The sequence below is a fragment of the Pagrus pagrus genome (assembly GCF_965226575.1).
Source record: "Pagrus pagrus genome assembly, chromosome: 11".
NCBI lineage: Eukaryota > Metazoa > Chordata > Actinopteri > Spariformes > Sparidae > Pagrus > Pagrus pagrus.
This window is the reverse complement of record NC_140195.1, coordinates 22,378,345-22,399,747: the sequence shown is the minus strand read 5'-3', so window position 1 is coordinate 22,399,747 and position 21,403 is coordinate 22,378,345. Positions and strand designations below refer to the sequence as shown.

Here is a 21,403-nt window from a genome sequence, read left to right as displayed (position 1 = left end):
ATACCACATAGCTTGGAAATGTCAAACGTCAAATATGCAGCATGCACACCTGCAGCAGGAACATCGATCCTGGCTCTAACAAGCAAAACTGGTCACGGCAATCTGAAAACAACCACAGACTCTACTGCAAGTGAATTACAGGAGTATACAGTACCATTCATTCAGATATTCTTGCACTGGTCACCTGTTTTTTAAGAAAATTACCTTCCATTGCTTTAATATTGCAGATGATTAAAGGTAAAATGGCTGCCTACCACTTTTATCATTAATTGATACAGCCTTGTTATTGAAGCATTTGTTTTTAGTTTATGACCAAATATGTACAGTATATCACATTATTATGTAAAATGTTACATGCAAACATACTTCTTGAATTAAGACTATCTTAACATAACCTATCAATACTTCCAAGGAAATGTTTTACTGTAATACCTTGGCACCGGCACCATGTAATGTAGCACAGTCTTCTGTGTCATCGCTGTTCATAGGACAGTTCATCATGGAATTAATTCCATAGTTTCATGTCTTACATTTTTAATTAGCTAATGAAATAACTGACTTTAAAAAGGTAAATGTACAAATATATTCAGCTAAATCTCCAAAGTAAATTTGTTCATGAGTGCTGTAGCTGAAAGACTCTGGATCTGAGCTGTGGGAGGTGTTTACACAGGATGTGCCAACGTCTTTGCAAAGACAACTTTCATTAAACTCTATCTGTGACTGATCGGAGGCTTCACACATATTCAAAGGCAGTTTTCGCTAAGTAGAAAACCAATAGAGCTGGTCAGTGTGTGCAGCAGCACACTGTCCATCTGGCAGCTTTCTGAACGTAGGATGCTAGATTACAGGCATAAAAAGACTGTTACTAATACTGTTGAGCGAGTAGTGGTAGCACTGTTATACTGAGAAATATTGGCTTTGATTAGAATGCCTGGCTACATTTGCAAACACTTGAGGATGTGCACACGACTTTGTACTATAAAACATAGTTAACGAGTGTCATTTTGTTTATAAATAGACATTTTTAGCATTTCAAAATTCCACAACCTTTTTAAACTGGCATTACATACGTGATCTGCTTCATTGTATCATTATGGAGTAAATGTTGATTGCACAATATAATGGATATAGAATAATGAAACCATCAGTATTTATATTGGTTCCCTTTAAACCTCACAATTTTGTCTGCCATCAGGCACAAAATCTCCCAGGAAAAGGAAGGTTAACAGGCTATGCAGGTTGGCAGCCTGGCACCAATTGCTTGAAATGCTTGAGGGTGGGAAAGTTGTCCGTTGCAATGTTAAAAAAGACTAAATTACTAATAGAGATATACTTTTATAGACTTATTTTAAATTTTTCACAACTGTATTATTACGTATTATTAACTTTCTCTGTCTTGGAAGACATGTTTCCTATCAACCCCTCATATTGATCTCATACTGATCTCTCAGCCATTTTCATCAGATTTAGCATTCTTTGATTCAGCATGGTCTAAAAAGACCGGTAAGCTCATCATTGTTTTAAAATTAAAAGTAACGTAGATTTAAGTACTGTAATCTGTTAAAATCCTGCTAAAAGTCTGACTGAAGCTGTTTCTGTTGGAAAGGATTTTTAGGGAATGTCAAATCAGGGTAACGAGAGCGACTGTAGAAATCCTTGGAGACCTGAGGCTTTAATGAGGCTCGGCTGTTTGACATCTTCATGCTCCTTCGTGTCTGCCTGTATCCCTCTGATGGTCTTGTTACTTGTCGGCTCACTCTGCCTGTCGTTAACGTTCATTTCTTTACATTACTCTTTGCTTCTCTCTCTCTCTCTCTGTCACTCTATCTCGGTCTCTCTCACCCACTGAAACTGACAGTTATAAATCCACTTTGTTGCTTTTAAGCGTTTGACCTTGTCGAAGTTTACTAGTTTTCTAGGTTTGTGTGTGTGTGTGTGTGTGTGTGTCTACCAACTAAATGTCTGCATGTACGCCAACAAGTGCATAACACACACACACACACATTGAGTGAAAAAGCAGCCTGTCATAGTGTTGATGTCTGGTCTCGCCTCTGTAAGCTGTAATCACGTTGGCTGTGTTCTGTCAGCGCTAAGTGTGGCTGAGAGAAGAGGAGACAGATCAAAGAGGAAGGCCAAAGACTAACGCATCAACGCGCTCTTCCTCCCTTCCGTCTCCGTCTCTCCATTAACAACTCGCCCTCTTCTTACACCATCTTGACACCCACTTCTAATGACGCTCTCTGTTGATGTTCGCTGTAACTTGCACTTAATCTGGTGTTTGTTTGACTCCGGCGCCTTTGTCTCTCTGCCTTCCTTCAATTCATATTCCGCTGGCGTTTATTGGCTCGGCAAGTGACATGCGTTGCCATAGCGAGCTAAAAAGAAAAACCCCAAGTCACATAGGAGGAAAAAACACAAAATGCTTCAAAAATGACAACACAACTGTTTGTGTCCCATAACTGTTATTTTGCTTTCCCCTACGCCTCACATTCCTCCTGTGTCTTTCCCTCCACCCATCATCCATCTCTCTTGTCATCAGCCTTTACCTCCCCTCTCTCTCGATATTTGCTGTAACTCACATTTAATCTCTTGTTTGTTCATCTTCCTCCCTGGTTGCCTCCACGTTTCCCTTTTTTCGCTGCTGTTTTTCGTCTCCTCTTTATTCCTGCAGCTCTGCTTTTTTTTTGACGTTCCCTAACATCTTCCTCCTTTCATTGCTAGCTCCTGTCTCCCTTCTCCCTCTGCCTTGTCATCAACCTTTACCTCTTCTCTCCTGATATTCGCTGTTACTCATATTTAATCTCCTGTTTGTTCATCTGCCTCTCCGTCTGTCTCCTCTTCCTTCTCATCTTTTCAATTTCTCTCTTCCCCTGTTGCTTCCACTTTTACCCTTAACAACATCATCGGGATCATCTCATTTCTCCTCAACATCCCCTGTTATTTCCTGATTCTTTTTTCTTTTTATGTCTACCTCTGATGACACATTTAATCTCTGGGTTTGTTTAATCCCTTTGCGTCTCTCATACCCTCGTTCTCGTGTGTCCTCCCTTCTTGAGAGATAATCCTTCACCTTATTTACTCCTCTTTCTCTCCTCCTCTATCAGGTCTCTGGACCTGACTGGTCCACTGTTTCTGGGTGGAGTTCCCAACGTACCCGACAACTTTCCGTTTGGCACCAGGGAGTTTATCGGCTGTATGAAGGAGCTGCACATTGACAACAAGCCACTGGACTTGGCTGGATTTATCGCTAACAATGGAACGCTACCTGGTCAGCACACCTAATCATCTTTCCTGCCCTAAAAACACACATTCATGATGTCCACAAATGCCATTTGACCCTAGTATTTTTAAATGAAAGAAGAAGCATGTCTTCATGTGTTGTGTGCTATAAACTACTTGTTAAATGTCTCCAAATGCTATAGCAAAAAGTAAAGAACATTACTTTTGATTTTGACAAAAGATAAGGTTTAAAAAATAAGCATCAATATCTTATCTTTGTGTATTGTTTTGCAGTCATGGGCTCATTTAGTGTAATAATTCAAGTTGAAATACTGTTTTAAATGTTTTAAATGTAACCAACAAATATTCACATTGGTAATTAAAGATAAATGTCTTTTACTTGATGTGTTAACATCCTGATTCAGCGAACCACCACATTGCGATTCATTTTATCCATCGTGGTGATACATTTTTTAAAACGTAATCGCTGATGTAACCGTCTCTGTTTCTTCCTCTAGGCTGCAGCGCCAAGCTCACATTCTGTAAGTCCAACCCATGTCAGAACGGAGGAACCTGCAGCGTGAGCTGGGAGACTTTCTCATGCGACTGTCCCCTCGGATACGGAGGGAAGGACTGCAGCCACGGTGAGACTTTATTTTGTCATCCTGGGCTCAAACGTGCTGCTTTCGGAACAAATAGTAACCTTTAGGAATGTCATATTTATGGCGCCATTTTAATATAATTATCAGAAACAAGCGAGACCATGGCTGAGATAATTGGCAATTTGTGCCTGGTGCCGTTGGCCATGAGAGTGATCATGTTTTTAGAAATGCAGCAAAACAACTTTGATCCTTTAGTGGCCTTTATTGGTCAGCACTAATTATATGAATGCCTCATTAATTAGTGAATAATTCACTGATAGTAGAATGCTTTAGGTAAAACCCTTGAACTAGTTCTTTGTTATTAACATGCTGGTTAAATGGCTGTTTTATTGGGCTGTTTCATAGTTTAAAACCTCGGTAGCTCAGATTCAGAAGTGCTTTGTCAATTATACCTTCAGATTAATGCCTCAGACTGCACGTTAGCATTTTCCCAGTACTAATTCCACATTTTGTGCTGAGCCATAACAGCTGTAGGCTCTTAGAGTGTGAGTCAAGTGAGTATATAAGAGGAATGCATCTTCATGGATGGATGGATGGATGGATGGACTGATGTTTGAGTGAGTGACTGTGGTAAAAGTATTGACCAAAGGAAAGGGGAAATAGATGACTCACTTTCACTTGGACACTTACTGGAAACTGCAGTGCAACACACTTATTATGTGAGCTACTTCTTACACACTGGATATCAGGCTTCAGTCCTGGATGTAACTGGACCTAGATAAACCCTGTGTGATCCCCCACATGTAAGAGGACCTTCTGTAGCCCAGGTGGACACAAGATAACAGTTTTACTCTTTTGTATTTACTGACATGACTTGATTGCAAGCACTGATGGTTAACCTTTTAAGGAAAATCTTGTCACCAAAGGCGATAGTCGACAGAAGAGAGAAAAGAGGGAATGATGGGAAAGAGAGATTGGGAATGACTTGCAACAAACACAGTGCTGTATCCTTTTTAATGGTTAGCATTCTTTTTCAAACAGATTCGGTGGTGTAGTTAATAGTCTGACATAAACCACTGCCTAGCAAACGGACTGTTGTTCTAGCAAGATCAACATCATTTGCATGGATAGTGATAGCTTAGATATTAGCATGGGTAGCGATAGCGGTCACTCTAACATAAGGTTGGTATTGGGGAGCTGCAGAGTTAATTCATGGCCAAACTGTAACCTGTACTGTACATTTACCGAGACTAAACTTCACTGCTGAATTTTCACTCGGCTCTTATCAACAACATATGTCTGCTTTAAGCGCAGCCATCGTTGCTCTCTCTCTCTTGCTACATACTGCCCAATTCCACGCTACTCTAGTAACACTTTTATACGCTTAAGTCAATGGCTGGCATTTTGTGAGCCTCTGCCAGTGTTCCTGTGGCTTCTCAAACTGTCTTCTCAGTGTGCCTACTAAAGCCTGGAGGGTGATGTATAAATCGCAGATGTAATTTAGTCATGAATTACCGTTTTAGCAACGGCTTCATTTTGAAAAAATTGAGCACGAAATTAACAGTGAACTGCGTGGCTCAATAACATTATCACGAAACGAAATGTCATAAAAATGCCAAAATACACTGGGAGTGGAGCTTTAATCAGTAGGCCGCCAGTGCAGTGTAAAAATATTTGTCCCTTTGTGCTTAAAAACTTTCTCTTTTTCTCACCTTCCACCTCAGTGATGCCACACCCCCATCGCTTCCTGGGTAACAGCGCCCTCTGGTGGGACCTGAAGAACGACGTTACCATCTCCACGCCCTGGTACCTCGGCCTGGTGTTCAGGACCAGAGTGCGAGAGGGGACGTTGCTGCAGGCTCAGGCCGGCCAGTACACCAGCCTACTCTTTCAGGTGCGCCCACGTTACTAAATAGCAATGCAACGCATTTGTGATAGTTTTATGTTAGCAAATTAGACCATGGCTTAGACAGTTGTCGACTCACACCGGGGGCTATGGTATTTAAAAGACCATGTTTCCCGTAAACCTGTTGATTCCTGCTTCAAAGAGGCACTCTACAAAGAGCGCCCCCCTCTCCTTCTTTGACTGGTGGCTTTTCTATCGGGCTCTGCTGAAGAGGATAAACATAGCGGTCTTTATCCTCTTCTGTATTTCCTTTCACCTGTCTCTCAGCATTGCCACAGGCTCAGAAAGCTTTAGCTGCTATTATGCTAAAATGTAAATGGCAACACCTTTTTCCTCTTTTGTAACGTAAACAATCTGATGTTGTGCTTTTAATCAGTTCTGCATATTTTAAGCCAGATCTCAGCAGGTATCACAAGGTTTGAATAATGTGTGGGCTGCTAAATGTGTTCCCTTGCGTTACCTTGAATATGAGAATTATACTCACTTATCATGGTTAATGTTGTTGTGTTTAGTGTTTTAATGGCACATTATCATCTTTTATATTAGTAATATATATATATATGAATGTCAAATGATAGTTTTGTCCTTGAAGTTATTTGCAGTTTACATTTCTAATGCTGAATTCAAAGAGCATTGAATTAGCAGCATCTTGGCAGGAGTTTAGTCAAGATGTTGGATTTCACCCCCTTGCGTTTACCTACATGCTTGTGTTCCTCCATCGCTCTCAGGTGATAAATGGTCAGCTGGTGTTCTCGGTGACCCGTGGTTCGACCAGACCGGTGCGTTTGCGGTTGGATCAGGTTCAGGTGGCAGACGGCCGGTGGCACGACCTCCAACTGGAGCTGCGAGACGTTCGCAGTGGCCGCGAGACACGTTACGTCGCTACGCTACGGCTTGACTTTGGACTTTATCAGGTAATAGAGATGACACAATCCTTGTGTTCACAGGACTTAACGTTCCAGCAATAAGGACACAATTTTATAAGCATGTTGATAGAATGGATTCAATTTAAGTCCTTAAAAAGTATTAAAATGCTGGAAATGCAGTTATGAGAAGTCTGCTTTGTCCTGCAGGCAAATAGCTTCAAATAAATAACAAGGTTTTGATCATATCTGATTTGCTAAATCAATACGACTTAATCCCTTAACAATCGATTTTCTGATATCCTCTTTTTCTAACCTTGATTGACTGTGTTCAGTTTTTTCCAGCTCTAATTCTTAGTTTTTTAATTTGGCTTTTCCAAATCTGCAGATAGTTTAATGGACAACATTTTTCAGTCTAACTAGTAAAAATCTCTAATTGGAATTGTAAAGCATTTACTGTGAATGACGGCAGTAAATCCTTTTTAATATCCTCTCATCTGAAATGTCTACACATACACTGACTTCAACCTCATTTCCTGCTATGAGCCGGTACGGTGAAGTAGAACACTGCAAAATATTAGAAAATTAGTAAATCATTTACATACAGTATAATCTCACTTTCAATCTTAAAATCGTATCAGAGTAGGAAGTCTGCACATGGCTCGAAAAAATCCCTCAGAAAATCTCTCAGAAAATTCATCCGGATTTCAGAAAAATCTTGAAACAAGTACATTTCCATTAGAAATCAGTGACTTTATCACAGCTAATTGCCACTACTGACTTGCTTCGAGAAATGTATGAGTTCAACACACACATAAAAAATGAATTCTGACCTTTGCCTGCTTGGGATTAGCTGGAGGATAAACCTTTTTGTACAATATTATCCTGATGTCTTTTGCGGCTGTCTTCCACATAATGTATCTGCACTCAGACGTCATCAGCGATACTGTCGGCTCTCCTGTAGTCCAAGTACACTGAAATGTTGCAAATTTAATGTTGAGTCACATTATAATAAATAGAAATAATAGGGAGACAGTGGTATATATACACAAACAGTATACATTCACACTTTCTCATACACACACACACACACACACACCCTGGATGGCTTCAGACTGTCAAAAATGTAGGCTGTTAATCCTAGTATCCCTAATCTGTAGTGAGTTAATATGTCAAATCCAACTGGAGGATGTGTGTGTGTGCGTCTGTTTATGTATGAGGTATGTACATATGTGACAGTACACAATTTCACACTCTATCTCCTTGTTTTTTTTTGTTTTTTTTAAGCAAAACAGCTTAGTTTGTTTTGTTTTCATGTTGATTTGATTCTTAAATCATCTGCCAGCAAGTGATGTCTTTCATCTTTTAATTGTAGTTCATCAGGATATTCTTCAACGAAGTGCATCAAGTAACACGCTGAGTAAATGGTGTAGAAAACATTTTAAAATAACAAAATTATTAAACATCGTAGCTGCCAATTATACAGTAATTACCTTTGAATTTTTTTGGCATGTTGGCAGCTGTTGTCAGCCAGATCTCACCCTCCATTTTTGCATCTTCCACTGTGGCTGAAACGGTGATTAATGGGGCTCATTGATTTCCTTTTCAGGGTTGTTGCGCGCTAAGTTGCCTGTCAACGTTGCTTCACAACCCTGTCAGTGTTATCAGTAGAGCACTGACCTTCTCCATAGTGATTGTATGTTATTGTTTTCTTTTATTTAATAAAGTCAGTCATTCACTCTGCAGCTCTAAAATCATTTTAGATTTCACTCCCTCCTTTGCTCCCATTGACTGACATAAGCACCATTATAACCCAACTACTAGGTGATATTGTGTTAAATGAAAATATAGAAGAATAATGACTTCCAGGAGGTGATCAAACGAATAGAAAAAAAAAAAAAATGTTTTTTTTGTTCTGGTTTAAGCTAATACAATTTGACTCTCACTGTATATATTTGCACAAGCCTTTGTGGCTGATAATATCCTCTCTTTCATGTGACTCATTTTCTCATTCCTGTTGTCTACTTTGATATTTCCACATCAAATAAATTACAGAGTTCTTCTACATGGTCAAATAATGATATTCAAATGTACTCCCTGTGTATCTTTGTTCAGGTACTCAGTTTGCATACAGCTATTAATAATATTAATCTTTGCCCTTCCTGTCTCCATCTGTCCCCTCACCTCTCTCCCTCTTTCTCCCCCCATTAGGGAACCGTGATAGTGGGAAATGAGATTCATGGTTTGAAGGTGAAACATCTGCATGTGGGAGGAGTGCTGGGCTCCGGAGAGGTTCAGAATGGGATAAGAGGATGCATACAGGTAAAGATGGATGAATGGAAAATGTAATCTTTATTGATGGATGGTTGGAGGGAAGCTGGGCACATAGGAGATGGAAATGTGCTAGAAGTGGTTAAGACATATTTCAATAAATGATTAAGCAGCCTATTGTTTTTTTTTGTATAAACCTCTCTGTCTCTCTCTACAGGGCGTCCGGTTGGGTGTTCGGCCTGATTCCCCTCCCCTGCCCCGTCCATCAAAAGCTGTCAAAGTAGAGACTGGCTGTAATGTCGGCAACCCCTGCGTCTCGTCTCCTTGCCCCTCCCACAGCCGCTGTTCTGACCAATGGGAGCGGCACACCTGTGTCTGCGAACCTGGTGAGTGAGCACGTGGACGTTTAATTGGCTAAACAATCCATTGCTTAATGAATCGGTAATTGACAATACAAATTACTTGTCAGTGGCAGCCCCGTCACCATGTGAGGCTTTTTAAGTTAAAGACTTTTCAAGATTTTAAACCTGGGAGCAATTTGCATGTCTGCTAATCTCTTGCATCTCATCGTGTTCTGACTTTGCCAGTGAATGCATGAAATAAACTGGCCAAGTGACGCAGCCAGGAACGATTTTCCACTTCAGTCACGCTAGTTCAATTGAATATGTGCTAACCTTTGCACCAGGGAAACGGTCCTAATATTTTGAACACTCTGGCCATTAGATGTGAGAGAAAAGAGAATGTGTGTGGGGAGAAGGTGAAAGAAGCCAGCTGACTCAAAGGGAGAGAAAAAGGGAATAATTATAACATGGCTATATCTGCGTAGGTGTCTGCCAATGCTCTAACTGGGTTAAACAGATATTTGGGAATGCATAATGAGTTCTCATCCACTGAGAGAAGGAGACTGACTGCAGGCTAACTTCCAAAATCTCCTTAGTCAGGTGAATATAATGAGGCAGAATTAATGTGGAGGAGAAACAGCCTGATTAAAAGAGGAGAAGTAAAGGAAGAGCGGAGGATAAACATACTCTGTACAGACAGAAGTAATGAGAGGAAGAGGAGACAAAGAGAACAATAGAAAGATGAAAAAGATTCAGAAGAGGAACTAAGAAACTGGAAATGTTAATTATTAATGAAGAGAAAGAGGCGGGTGATAGAAATAGTGTAATATAAACACTCAAAGTTTTGCTGCAAGAGGAAAGAAGAGAAGAAATAGGGTGCAAGGAAGTCGATCCAAACAGCCTGAAAACAATGGCGACACGTTTGGGAATAGATGCACACAAAACTGACATATGCTATATGCACACAGAGTCGCACAAATAATACACGTTAGAGAAAATTAAGATGACAGATGCACACACAGGGAAGGATGAGGATATTTGATGTTTAGTTGGAGCTTTATTAGCGGCTCCTGATGCAACAGCTGCAGTTCAGTTCTACGGGTATTGATTAAACAGACTGGATCAACCAAGCAGAGTTGATTAAAGGAGATTACTTATATTTATGATTAGAGAAGATAAGAGGGATAAGAACAAGAATAGCAAATTAAGAGAAAACTAACCATATGAAAGAGAGAAAGAGGTGTCCTCGCCCTGACCTAACTTACCTTTAAGCTGTCTTTAACTCCCGCTCTCACCCAAGCATACAGCAGATACTCTGCAGCTTTATATCTATATTGTATCTGCTGAGCCCTCACTGGTTTGATGGGCGACGTAACTTTACAACTTTATCGTCCCGCTGAGGTCTAACAATCAACAGCATAAGCTGCAGTCTCAGGATTATGCTCTGTCTCTGCGTGGATGCAGAACTTCCACGTCCACATCGTTGTGCATCTTATGATGTTGAAATTGCAACACCTCTAAATTTCATGGCAGTCTCACTAGTCACCCCTACTTTTCCAGCTCAGCTAGTCTTACAAATAGCAGAAAACAATGCAGAAAAGAAGGAGGTAACAGTGCATTTTAATTACAAATAGTTTTAAAAGTTATTAACACTTCAGGCCAGTGATGCAACATAGAACCGCATTGATTTTTACAACACAAAAGAAACGAGAGAAATGATGGCCCTCCACTCTCTTCATTGTTGTCCTTTTGAATATTTTCTGCTTTTGGCTAAAGTAATTTAGTTTCAACCATGTAGACTTGATTGAGGTTTTTGTCTGGGAAGGCCTCAGTGGTTGCAACTCACAGGAAACTGGAAATGAAAACATTTTGACCTCACTGAATTTCACTTGAATTGAAGTGCAAAATAAGAAACGGTTTTATGTTTCAGCCACAAGAAGGATTGCAAGTCAAAGCGCCATTGCTCACTAAGGCAAAGCTGCTTCAGTGTTTCTTTCTACTACTTTTATTCAAATGAGAGTCGGTGACTTGTGGTATGTGTCAGCCGCAAAAGTATGCGAGTAAGGTAAGACTACCTCAGCACTAAAGTTGACTCAGCCACACCTCTGTGACCAAACAACCCAACTTAATTTGTCCTACTGCCACGGGCTGCTACCTCAGTCTCAACTTCCAGATGTTAGGAGAGAAATCAAAGGAAAGTTTTTCAAGAAAGAAAAGTTTGGAAACGAGAGCATGAGATTAAAACGGAGGTAGAGGGGGTGAAAGAGGAGTGAGAGTGTGTATTAATGTGGAGGATGAAGCTTGTTAAAGTTGGAGAGCCTCGGGCCTGACAGTATGGGAGAGGAAGCAGAGAGGCGCTGCCATCCCTGTAGCATCCTGCACCAGCCCGGGAGCTAATGCTAACACCTTATTAGCATGGAGCGAAGACGGTTCACTCGCACACACTGACGCCTTCGCACATAAACACAAGCACAAACACGCACAGCAAGTGCACAAACTTCATATGCGTGCACTTATTTACTGTAAACACACACACATTCTCTCATTATCATTATCTTTCATCAGCACAATGAGCATTAAAAATGGAGACTGCTTTACAATGAATGGTGCTTAGAGACAAATCAAATCAAAGTTTAATAACAGCAGAGAGAGGGAAAAAAAGAAAAGAGAGGTGCACTCTAAATAATTCCCTTTCATGGGTGTGTTTGTGTGTGTGTGTGGTTTGGCCTGGTGCTGAAAGTACACCAATGGCTCTCTTAGAGAACTGACAGCACCTATGCTTCGTGCCTTCTGGAAAACACACACACACACACACACACACACACACACACACACACACACACGCACACGCACACACACACACACACACACGCTGAGAGAAGGTTCTGCATGACAAAGCACAGAGACATCTGCTCTCATCTCTTCACTGTGTGTTTGTGAGTCAGTATACAGTATGTCAGCCTGTGTGTGTGTCTGTGTGTATTTACGTGACGGTTGCTGCCAGTCGCTACAGGCTAACTCAGTGCAGGGAAAAACTGAATTTAATATGATAAATTACAGCCATGTTGATTTATGTCTGCTTGAGTTCCCTGAGCTGTTTAAAAACCAACTCGATCACATGTAGAAAACATATGTTCGGGCTTTGAAACAGGAAGTCTCAAAACCGCTTTCACTGTTATAATGAGACATTTATCTTCTTTTGTGAAGACATTACACTAGTGATTGAAGACAACAAATGCCACAATGTTATTTCTGCAGATGGAGAAAAGTGCATTATATGAGGCTGTTGTTCTCGGGTGTGGCGTGCAGCTGCAGTATATTAAGCTCGGACCCTCTGGGAGAAAGAGGGAGAGATTTATGAGTTTCAGGCTGTGTTTCTTGTGTCCTGACCTACAGTAGATGCCAGTTCCTCAAGGTGCTGAATCAGGGCAAAGTTGACGAATGACTTCAAGCCTAGGGGTGTCATTTATTGATCAGGTTTGATATAAAAACTAGAAGTGTGCAGGTATTTGGCACTGTTGAATGAATGGTGCACTGTGTATATAGAGTTTTTTTTTGCAAACGTGGAAAATCTGCTATTTGAAGAAAGCTTTACCTGCTTGTCTGATTACTCAGTGTACACTTGACACGGATCAAGTTTCTCTGTTTATTATTGGTCCTCACGGTTAGCCTGACCAAAATAATTGCATTTCATTCATTATCCTAATAATCATGAAAATGTAAAAATGTTCTAAAAAGAAACATTTTTTTCATTGCATCAAAGATGGAACACGCATCATTTTTTTGGGGAACATCCTCTAAAAAAAAAAAAAAACACTAAAATTGTTCAGAGAACAGAGCTGGATTGTGGTCACGGAGATCGGATTGCAAATTGGAAGTTGGTGGTCCCCGAGGCAGATGTCTTCCTCTGGCAGGGTGTGCACCTCATCTCCCTATCCTTAAATCGGTTTTGACTCATTTACTCATTTACCATGACCAACTGATTCTGTTTTTTATTACGATCCACAATAAAATCCTATATTGTCCCATCCATGGTTCAGACATACATGAGAAAGCTTTTTCCTGTTTGAGATACAAATTATTTAGAGTCAAACCCACCCAAGCTCTAGACATATTTAAATTGTCTAGCGAATTTGTATTGAACTTTTGAAATGGTGCAAAACTGAAAAAGCGAAGGATCTGTGAATTAGATGCATTTCCATCAACTGGTTTTGCAAATGAATGGCAAAATTTCATTTGCAAAACCAGTTGATACCACCTCAAGTGAGCGTAGAAACTGTCTTACAGATTGATTGAAGTTTTTTTTAAACAACCCACTTTACTGATCCCTGGACTTGTTGTATTGTTTGATCCTTTGTTTGAAACCCACTGATTATTAACTTAAATAATATTTACAAAAACAACAAAAGATGTCGTACTCAGTGGTGAGGAGATGATTAGAAATAAATTGATTTTAAAGCTGCATCAAACTCTGGCTTCCCAATAGTAGAAGACATCCAGCAGACATAAATAGCATTGATTTGCAGACGTTTCTGTGGCCCACGGATAAATGTAAGCTTATTATTCACTCTCCATTTTGCTCAGGTTTGGTCTACAGCAAGTTCTGAGAAAAACGCCCTCCTACTTAGCTGCTACATGTTCCATTTACTAACTCTGCTTGACTCCCAGTTGGTGCTGGGCAGGTAGCATACAGTGGGTTTATTAGAGCTTTTAAGCCGGAGACCACTGCCTGCTGTTGCTGCTATGAGGTTGATTAAAGCGGTGAGGCAGAATCATACAGTAAATGTGCTGTAAAAACATAACAATGATGGAAAAAAGCCCAAAAGCTCTTAAAAGTCTGTAGTTGGATGATCATTGTATGTGGTTCATCACTGCTAACACATCACTGGAGTCACTGAACTCATCGTTCATTGATATCGTTCTGTTTTCACACACACACTTTTTTATGGGATACTTCTGACATGTACAATCTTTCCACTGTCAGAAAGAAGATAGTTGGATACACAGAGGATGAATGCATGGCTCAGTGAACGGATGACTCATCTTTCTTGTCCTGATCGCAGTGTTGTGGAGAAGTCAAGCTGATGTTGTGTTACAATAAAGTGTCTAAAGCCAGACGTGAAGCTGTGAGTCACCCTGGATGTTTGTACAGCGGGAAGAGAGGCAAGGAGGCAAAACTTTTCATAAGAAAAACTCCTGGACCCTGAATGTGAAAGGCAAAAACCTACACACACATGCACACACACATATTACAGCTCTTTGTTCTCAGGCCGCTCTCTCTCCCCTTTCTCCCCCTCATATTGTTGTGACAAGGCCAGTGTCATTATAAACGTCTGAAAACAGCCAAGGCTGTCGTAGCCTCTCTCTGTCAGTTGCCATGGTGAAAGTGTGAAGATGTATAGGGCTGATAGAAGAGGACTGAGTTTGTGTGTGTGTGTGTGTGTGTGTGTGTGTGTGTGTGTGTGTGTGCGTGCGTGCGTGCGTGCGTGCGTGCGTGCGTGCGTGCGTGCGTGCGTGCGTGCGTGTGTGAGTGAGTGATAGAGGGAGAGAGAAAGCGACAGACATGGAGAACAAGAGTTGGAGATGGAGAGTGGGGGGATCTTGAGAAAAACAAATAAGAGACAGAACGCTGCCTCTGTTTGTGTATGTGTGTGTGCATGAGTGTGTGTGTGTGAGCCTATAATCACACCTGTGTATGCTTGTATGTGAAATAATAATAATAATTGGAAACTGAACAATAACATTTTCAAGGGAGGGGAGGAAGATAAAGAAAAGGTCGATGAAATGAAAACAGCTGTGTGAAGGTTTGAGGCGGGAAAAAAAGCAAGGCCGGTGTGTGTGTGTGTGTGTGTGTGTGTGTGTGTGTGTGTGTTTTCTTCAAATTACAGTACAGTAGGTTTGTACTTTCACAAAAAGCAGAATAAGCTGGAGAGAAAGAGAGATTAAAAGAAAAGGAGTCATCGCAGACCTTGTGTGTGTCGAAAGCAGCAGCCAAGGCCACGGGACTCAAAGCAAAGTGGTTTCTGTATTTCTATAGACGAGCACAAGAAAGCAGACCTCTCACGCATTTGTCAGCTCCAGAGGGAGGAATGCAGACCTCAACAAGCCGCACACACACTTCAGTCACACTTCAATCTATACAGACGTCGTTCTTTTCAATGCTGTTAAATTAAAAAGGCAGCCTGAAAGCAGAACACGTTCTGGCTGAAAGAGGGGAGGTGATTGTATGTGAGGCAGAGAGTTTTGTTGGTTGAAAGTCAGAGGGATCAGCGAGACGCTTCGGGCAAAATGTCATATCTTGTAGATCACATTGTTTTCCGTTTTCCACTTGATGGTTCTTTTTGATATGAATATTAACATTTTGTCTTGGAGCTGTTGTGAGAATGTTTGTTTGTACTGTGTCAAAAGACTGTATTTAAAACACATGTTGCTTTTTCTGACACATGCTGACAAATGCTGAACATAAACCACATGTTTCACCACTGAGTTGTCTTTTCACATTGGCCACAGAGGTAATGCTAACATGCAGCAAATGTAAAGAAAAACTTCTCATAGAAAAGCCATCACAGGCTTTGAATTCATGTTTGTATGCAACCTTTTTTGTAACAATTGACAATTTTAAAAACAAAACATTAAATATGATTACTGATATGTTACTGCAAAGACCACTAAAGATGAAATGATGGGCCATTAGATCAAAATACATGTCTCCAAACATCTTACATAATCTTCAAATTACTCATTTGTTGTTCAATTCAAACTTTATTACAGACTCAGGGTCCAGCTGAAGACATTCCAAAGAATCAATTACTTACAACACAATAAAAAAAATCATGTATTAAAAGAGGAAAATAGTATACATGAGTGTCAAAGAGACAGCTGTACTGGTGTCTCCACAACTGGGACTGGTAGCTTGGAAAGAAGTGACTCCTGCAGCAGCAAACATTTCACTCTCCCATCCTGGTCTCTTAAATTATATTCTCAGTGCATTATTATAAGTTAATTGAAGTCTCTGTAAGCTTGCTTTTCTGTGGCTTGACCATAAGTGTGCTGTATAAAGTGGTATACAATATGCTCTGAACAGACACCTACTCCATATCTAAACATACTAAACTTGTGTGAAAGCATGTTTGCTTGTGTATACATCATGCGGCATTACCTAAACAAATCACCATCATCTGTAATTTGTTCTGTGAAAAAACATCCAAGATATTTAACCTTTTTACTGACCTCAAGATTATTATCAGACAATTTGAAATCTGTATTATGACACTCGACACACCCGACACACAACATTATATTGTTGGGAAGCAGCTTAGACAATGGATAGTTGTATGTACAGTATATGTGAAAGTTAGTCCTTATTTTTTTAAGGGGGCCTGTTAATACAATCACTCTCTTGGAGAGAATATTGATAACAGGAAATCCACTAATATATAACAGATGTAACATTATGGCTACTCTGTAAAAGGACAGGGGCAAACATTTGGTTTTACTTGTATGTTAATTTAATAATTTTTTAGATGTTGTTTCTGACACTGAACAGCTCCTGATGATGGTTAGAATAAATCTGTCCTTCTTTACTTACTAACCTAAGTCTTAAATATTGATGTGTATCGTTAGTGAGGTCTTATTTTATTAATGTGGGCAGGGCAAGTGTAAGTGTCTTATTGCTCACATCGTTTGGCATTTTCCTGCAACTAATACATTTATTCCCAGAATCAGATGTATGATAAGACTCAGTGCTGCTAAATTAATATTAATGCCTGCCAATAGTTTCATCTTTATGTCTACTTGTTCCTTCAGATCCAGTCTGAACATGACTGTGCCCACCCCAACATGAAAGTGGAGTCTTCTGCTGCAGCTCCTGTAATATTTAATCCGACGATTAATACAAGTACATTAAAGACTAAATGCAGCAATTATGTTTATTTTAAATGAAAAGCAGGTCTGGGTGAAAGGCCTTCTTTATTTGTGCTAAATACACCCCAAAGTGTGTGTGAAGCACTCAGCTTTAGTCATTAAATTAAAGAGGGGGTTTTATGTGCTGGCCTGTATTAACATATAAGAGGCTGCAGTGTTCGCGTGGAGTGTCTGGGGATTGCATTGAAGTGTATGACGCCTTGGTTCATCGTGCTGCACCGGCGCACACTGAAGTGCATGGTGGGAATTTGTTTGTTGTTCGTTGTAGTGTTGAAGTGACTCGTTGAAGCGTGCTGTCTTTGCTTTTACTGAGGCACATTTCTGTGCTATTATGGTCGAGATGTGTTTAAACATTTCCTCCAGTGACTTTGCTTGATTTTAGAATCAGTTTTTCTTTGACTCTATCTGATTTTGTTTTATACAAATTTAAACCTATTTGAGATGAATCCAGAAGAGGTTACTGTCATTTCCCAAGGCCAATTCTTACTGTTCTTTGGTTATTTGATTTTTTGCTTAGTCCAATCATTTTTTTTATTTTTTGTGTAAAAAATGCCCATATTCAAAATGCTTTTTTTTTTTCCTGGCTCAATTGAATTATATTACTGGGCTTTTTAAATTCCTTTTCGAGAGCAGTGGTGGTAATTTTCTTTCAGATGAATGTTGCTCTGTGTTTCAGTGTTTGACAGCATTGTAATGCACAGTTGTGGCTTTTTTTCCCAGTGGTTTGCCCAGTCGGAGTGACGTTGGAGATAATCACTCTTTGATGTTTGACATGTGTACTTGTGAACTGGCAGGTTATTACGCCTGCTACACGGATGGGAAATAGAGCGCTGTTCTGCATATTTAGATTTGTTGTTGTTTTTTGCTCTCATTTCATGATTTTACATGCAAGGGAAGTTCTTTGGAGACTTAATGACCGCCTGTTTCCTCTCATTTTGCCATATTTTCTGGGTCTGATGATTTTGATTTTCAAAATAAATAAAAATTTGTATGCAGTGTTTCCAGCAAAAGACTGGAATATCAAACAGATGTAATCCTCTGATATTTACAGTAGGTCAAGGAGAAGTTGGATTAACTTGCATGTATTTTAACTCCTTAAAACTTGGTTTCAAAACTTTAAGTAGTTTTGGGTTTCCGATTTGGGAAAAAAATGCTTACATGCTCGCTATTGGTTGTTTAGAGTTAAGTTTAACTCAGAATTTCTGCTCATCTGCTCCATCAGGACTGTTGTTCAGTCAAGATGGTGGTCTGGCAATATAAAAACATCAAACAAACGCACTAAACTAAACTGTGTCACATTTTAATTCAAATGTGGCTAAAATCTGCATGGTGCATGGAAGTGTGTGACATCACCGTTTCCAACTGGTCTACGCCCACTTACGAGAAAAGCACACAAAAACAATGAAATGCAAAAAAACTCTCATGTGATTGAGAATCATAACATAACATAACTGCTGACTGTGTTTTTTCTCAACACAACAAGGAAATGTTAATGTTGGACATTTCTGCTGTTCACTACTTAACTGCAATATTTATGCCAGGCATGTGAACGTTTTTATTCAGTAATTCTGTTTAGGCAACTCAAAGCACTTGGTTGAGGTTATGTAGAAACTGGTTTTAGTTAAATATTGACAAACGTAACGCTGACTCGAGGCACATTGTTGAAAATGTTTGTAATATTTAATCATAACCAACCTTTCACTAACCTCAACCAAGTTCTTCTAGCAGCCTAAACCCAGGACTAGAACCAACATTTGTATGTCGGACCTCCTCTGTGTGACTACTGTGCATCACAGCCATGCGGATGTCACACTTCCTGGATGGAAAATACTGTTTTTTGGCAGCGAATTGTAATCCATGCAGCAATTCATGCAATTGGCAAAACAAATGAGTCCTACTGTATATAAACGTGTTTTGTATGGCTGTATATTTTGCTAGGAGGTCCAAAGTGCCTGAAGCATCTCTACCTCTCTCTCTCTCTCAGGTTACTATGGGAGAGGCTGCACTGACGCCTGCCATCTGAATCCATGTGAAAACGAGGCTCAGTGCCACAGGAAGCCCAGCTCTTCCCATGGATACATCTGTGACTGCGGAGACAACCATTATGGGCAGTACTGCCAACACAGGTATAAACACACACGGATACCCACACACACACACAAACTGACAACTGACTCAACATTTAAACTGCAGTTTAGCTCTGGGTTGCCAATATGGTCTAAAGCTCTTTGATGCTGCCTGCTGCCCAGCTAAGCTCTGTTCAACTGTGCGTGTGTGTGTGCTGGTAGCTTTAGTTCTGCCTTGTTGTCCCACATCTCCAGCCTTGCATGTAATCCACTGTGGAATGAGTGTAGATTTAACCTAATATCACACACACACACACACACACACACGCTCACGCATGCACTGCAGTGTTATCTGTCTGTGTGTTAAACTGTGTATAGGGAGCGTGACCCTGACCTTACCCCTTCCTTCCTTCCTGCCTCTGAAATTCACACAGCTTTAAATTTATCTCATGATCTTTTGTGCGCATGCGTGCGTACATGCGTGTGCGTGTGCCATCTTTGATCTAGTTGATGTGTGTTTTTCACAAAGACACACACTGTCAGCTACTGATGAAATATATGTCTTCTAGTCTCTGCGTCTCCTAATTTCCCCTGATGTTTCTCTTGCTCTCTCTCCTCACTGCTGTGATTTTCCCTCTCTATCTATCTTAAATGAATAAAACAAATCTACAAGTTTGGCTCATTAATCAGCTTCTTAACGCCGGTAATCATTTAGTCGATCTAGAGAAAGATCATGATATTGATAATGGATACATTATCTTTTTTAAGTAAGGGTTCCAAAAGTTCCACAGTTGCAGCTGATTTTCATCATTATTTAAATATATAAATATAAAATTTGACTAAATAATTGGACAAAATATTCATCATTAGACAACACATTTGACTGGATGTGTTCGTCCTACCTTTTGAGCAGCGAAAACAAAAAACACACATCAAGAAGAGATGCTTCATTTGGAAGAGAGGTGCGGTTGAGAGATGTAATAAAAACCTCCAGAGAAAAAGAGTCAGTCCTAATATTCTATTAAGATCACTGATATCTCATCTAACTTCCCTGTGAGGAGCAATAACGAGATGCACGCGAGAATCTGCATTAACCGCTCGTCTCCTCACTGATTCATTAGACACTGAGATCTGAGGGAGAGCACATTAAGTGAAGTGTGAGCAAAGAAAACGAATGTGACGCATACAATAAACCAGATAGTGATCAAATCTGCAGTGGATGTCTCTGGAGCAGAAATGCAGCAGTTTTACAAAACAGTCCCACATTGGTTTTTGAGGTGAATGAATAGCTACAGGGGGTTTTTGTTTAAATGTCATTCTTTGCCATCTATGACTCAGCACATGCTGTAGTGTAACTCGTGTCTGTCCTGACCTCTCGGACACCCTCAGGCGTTTCTCTCCCCGCACCTTCAGTATTAATATTTTCTCTGAGTTTAAACCCTGTCCCTGCTTCCTTCATCTCTGCTTTTCTCACTGCCCCTCCCTTTTCCTTTCATCTCTTTGTTCCACACACTTTAATTAGTTTGTCATTAGTTAGAAATCAGAGGGAAACATGAGTCCTTTGAAGAATGAATAAATGATCTTGAAAGGCTCTGTTGCTCTCTCCCTCCGTACTAAGGCTGCGCAATATGGTCAAAAAATCTTATTAAGATTGTTAGTGCAATTGCGATATAGTGACGGTTTCATTTTTCAGTTTTCATTTTCACTGAAAAAAACTAGTGAAGTCATGATGCTATGACATTTGTTTGGGTACGTACCCAAAACATTTTTTTCTAACATCTGGAGCACAAGAGTTGTAGACCAGTACATCTCTGCAGGGCTACAGTACTTCATTATCATGTTGTTTTATCACACATTTTACCTTCATCAGCTCCTCACTGATTCTACCTGGTGGTTTGTGTGTGTGTGTGTGTGTGTGTGTGTAGGATTGACCACCAGTGTCCCAGGGGTTGGTGGGGATCTCCAACCTGTGGACCATGTCACTGTGACACCGATAAAGGCTTCGACCCCAACTGTAACAAGACGAGTGGACACTGTCACTGCAAGGTAACTAGGTAGCACACACATGATTTCTGGCATGTTTGTACTCTTGGCAAAGATAAAAAGTTTGGTCCATCAGTACAGATGACGATGCTGATTTTTGTTTTTGTATTTAGTTCACCAGTGTTAACCAGAGAGCTATTCATCCTATTGCAGAGCTGTTACAACCGTT

At 40.2% G+C, this 21,403-nt stretch overlaps 1 protein-coding gene across 1 annotated transcript in view; it reads left to right on the top strand.

Moving 5' to 3' along the window:
* The window catches only part of celsr3 (cadherin, EGF LAG seven-pass G-type receptor 3), a 110,758-nt gene that overhangs the window by 55,124 nt on the left and 34,231 nt on the right, over positions 1–21,403 (top strand). The window contains exons 9-16 of the mRNA XM_084366607.1: positions 3,105–3,268; positions 3,738–3,863; positions 5,546–5,715; positions 6,456–6,641; positions 8,802–8,912; positions 9,079–9,247; positions 19,110–19,251; positions 21,117–21,237. Of these exons, the coding sequence (XP_084222733.1) occupies positions 3,105–3,268; positions 3,738–3,863; positions 5,546–5,715; positions 6,456–6,641; positions 8,802–8,912; positions 9,079–9,247; positions 19,110–19,251; positions 21,117–21,237 (1,189 nt within the window). The remainder of the gene's footprint in view (positions 1–3,104; positions 3,269–3,737; positions 3,864–5,545; positions 5,716–6,455; positions 6,642–8,801; positions 8,913–9,078; positions 9,248–19,109; positions 19,252–21,116; positions 21,238–21,403) is intronic.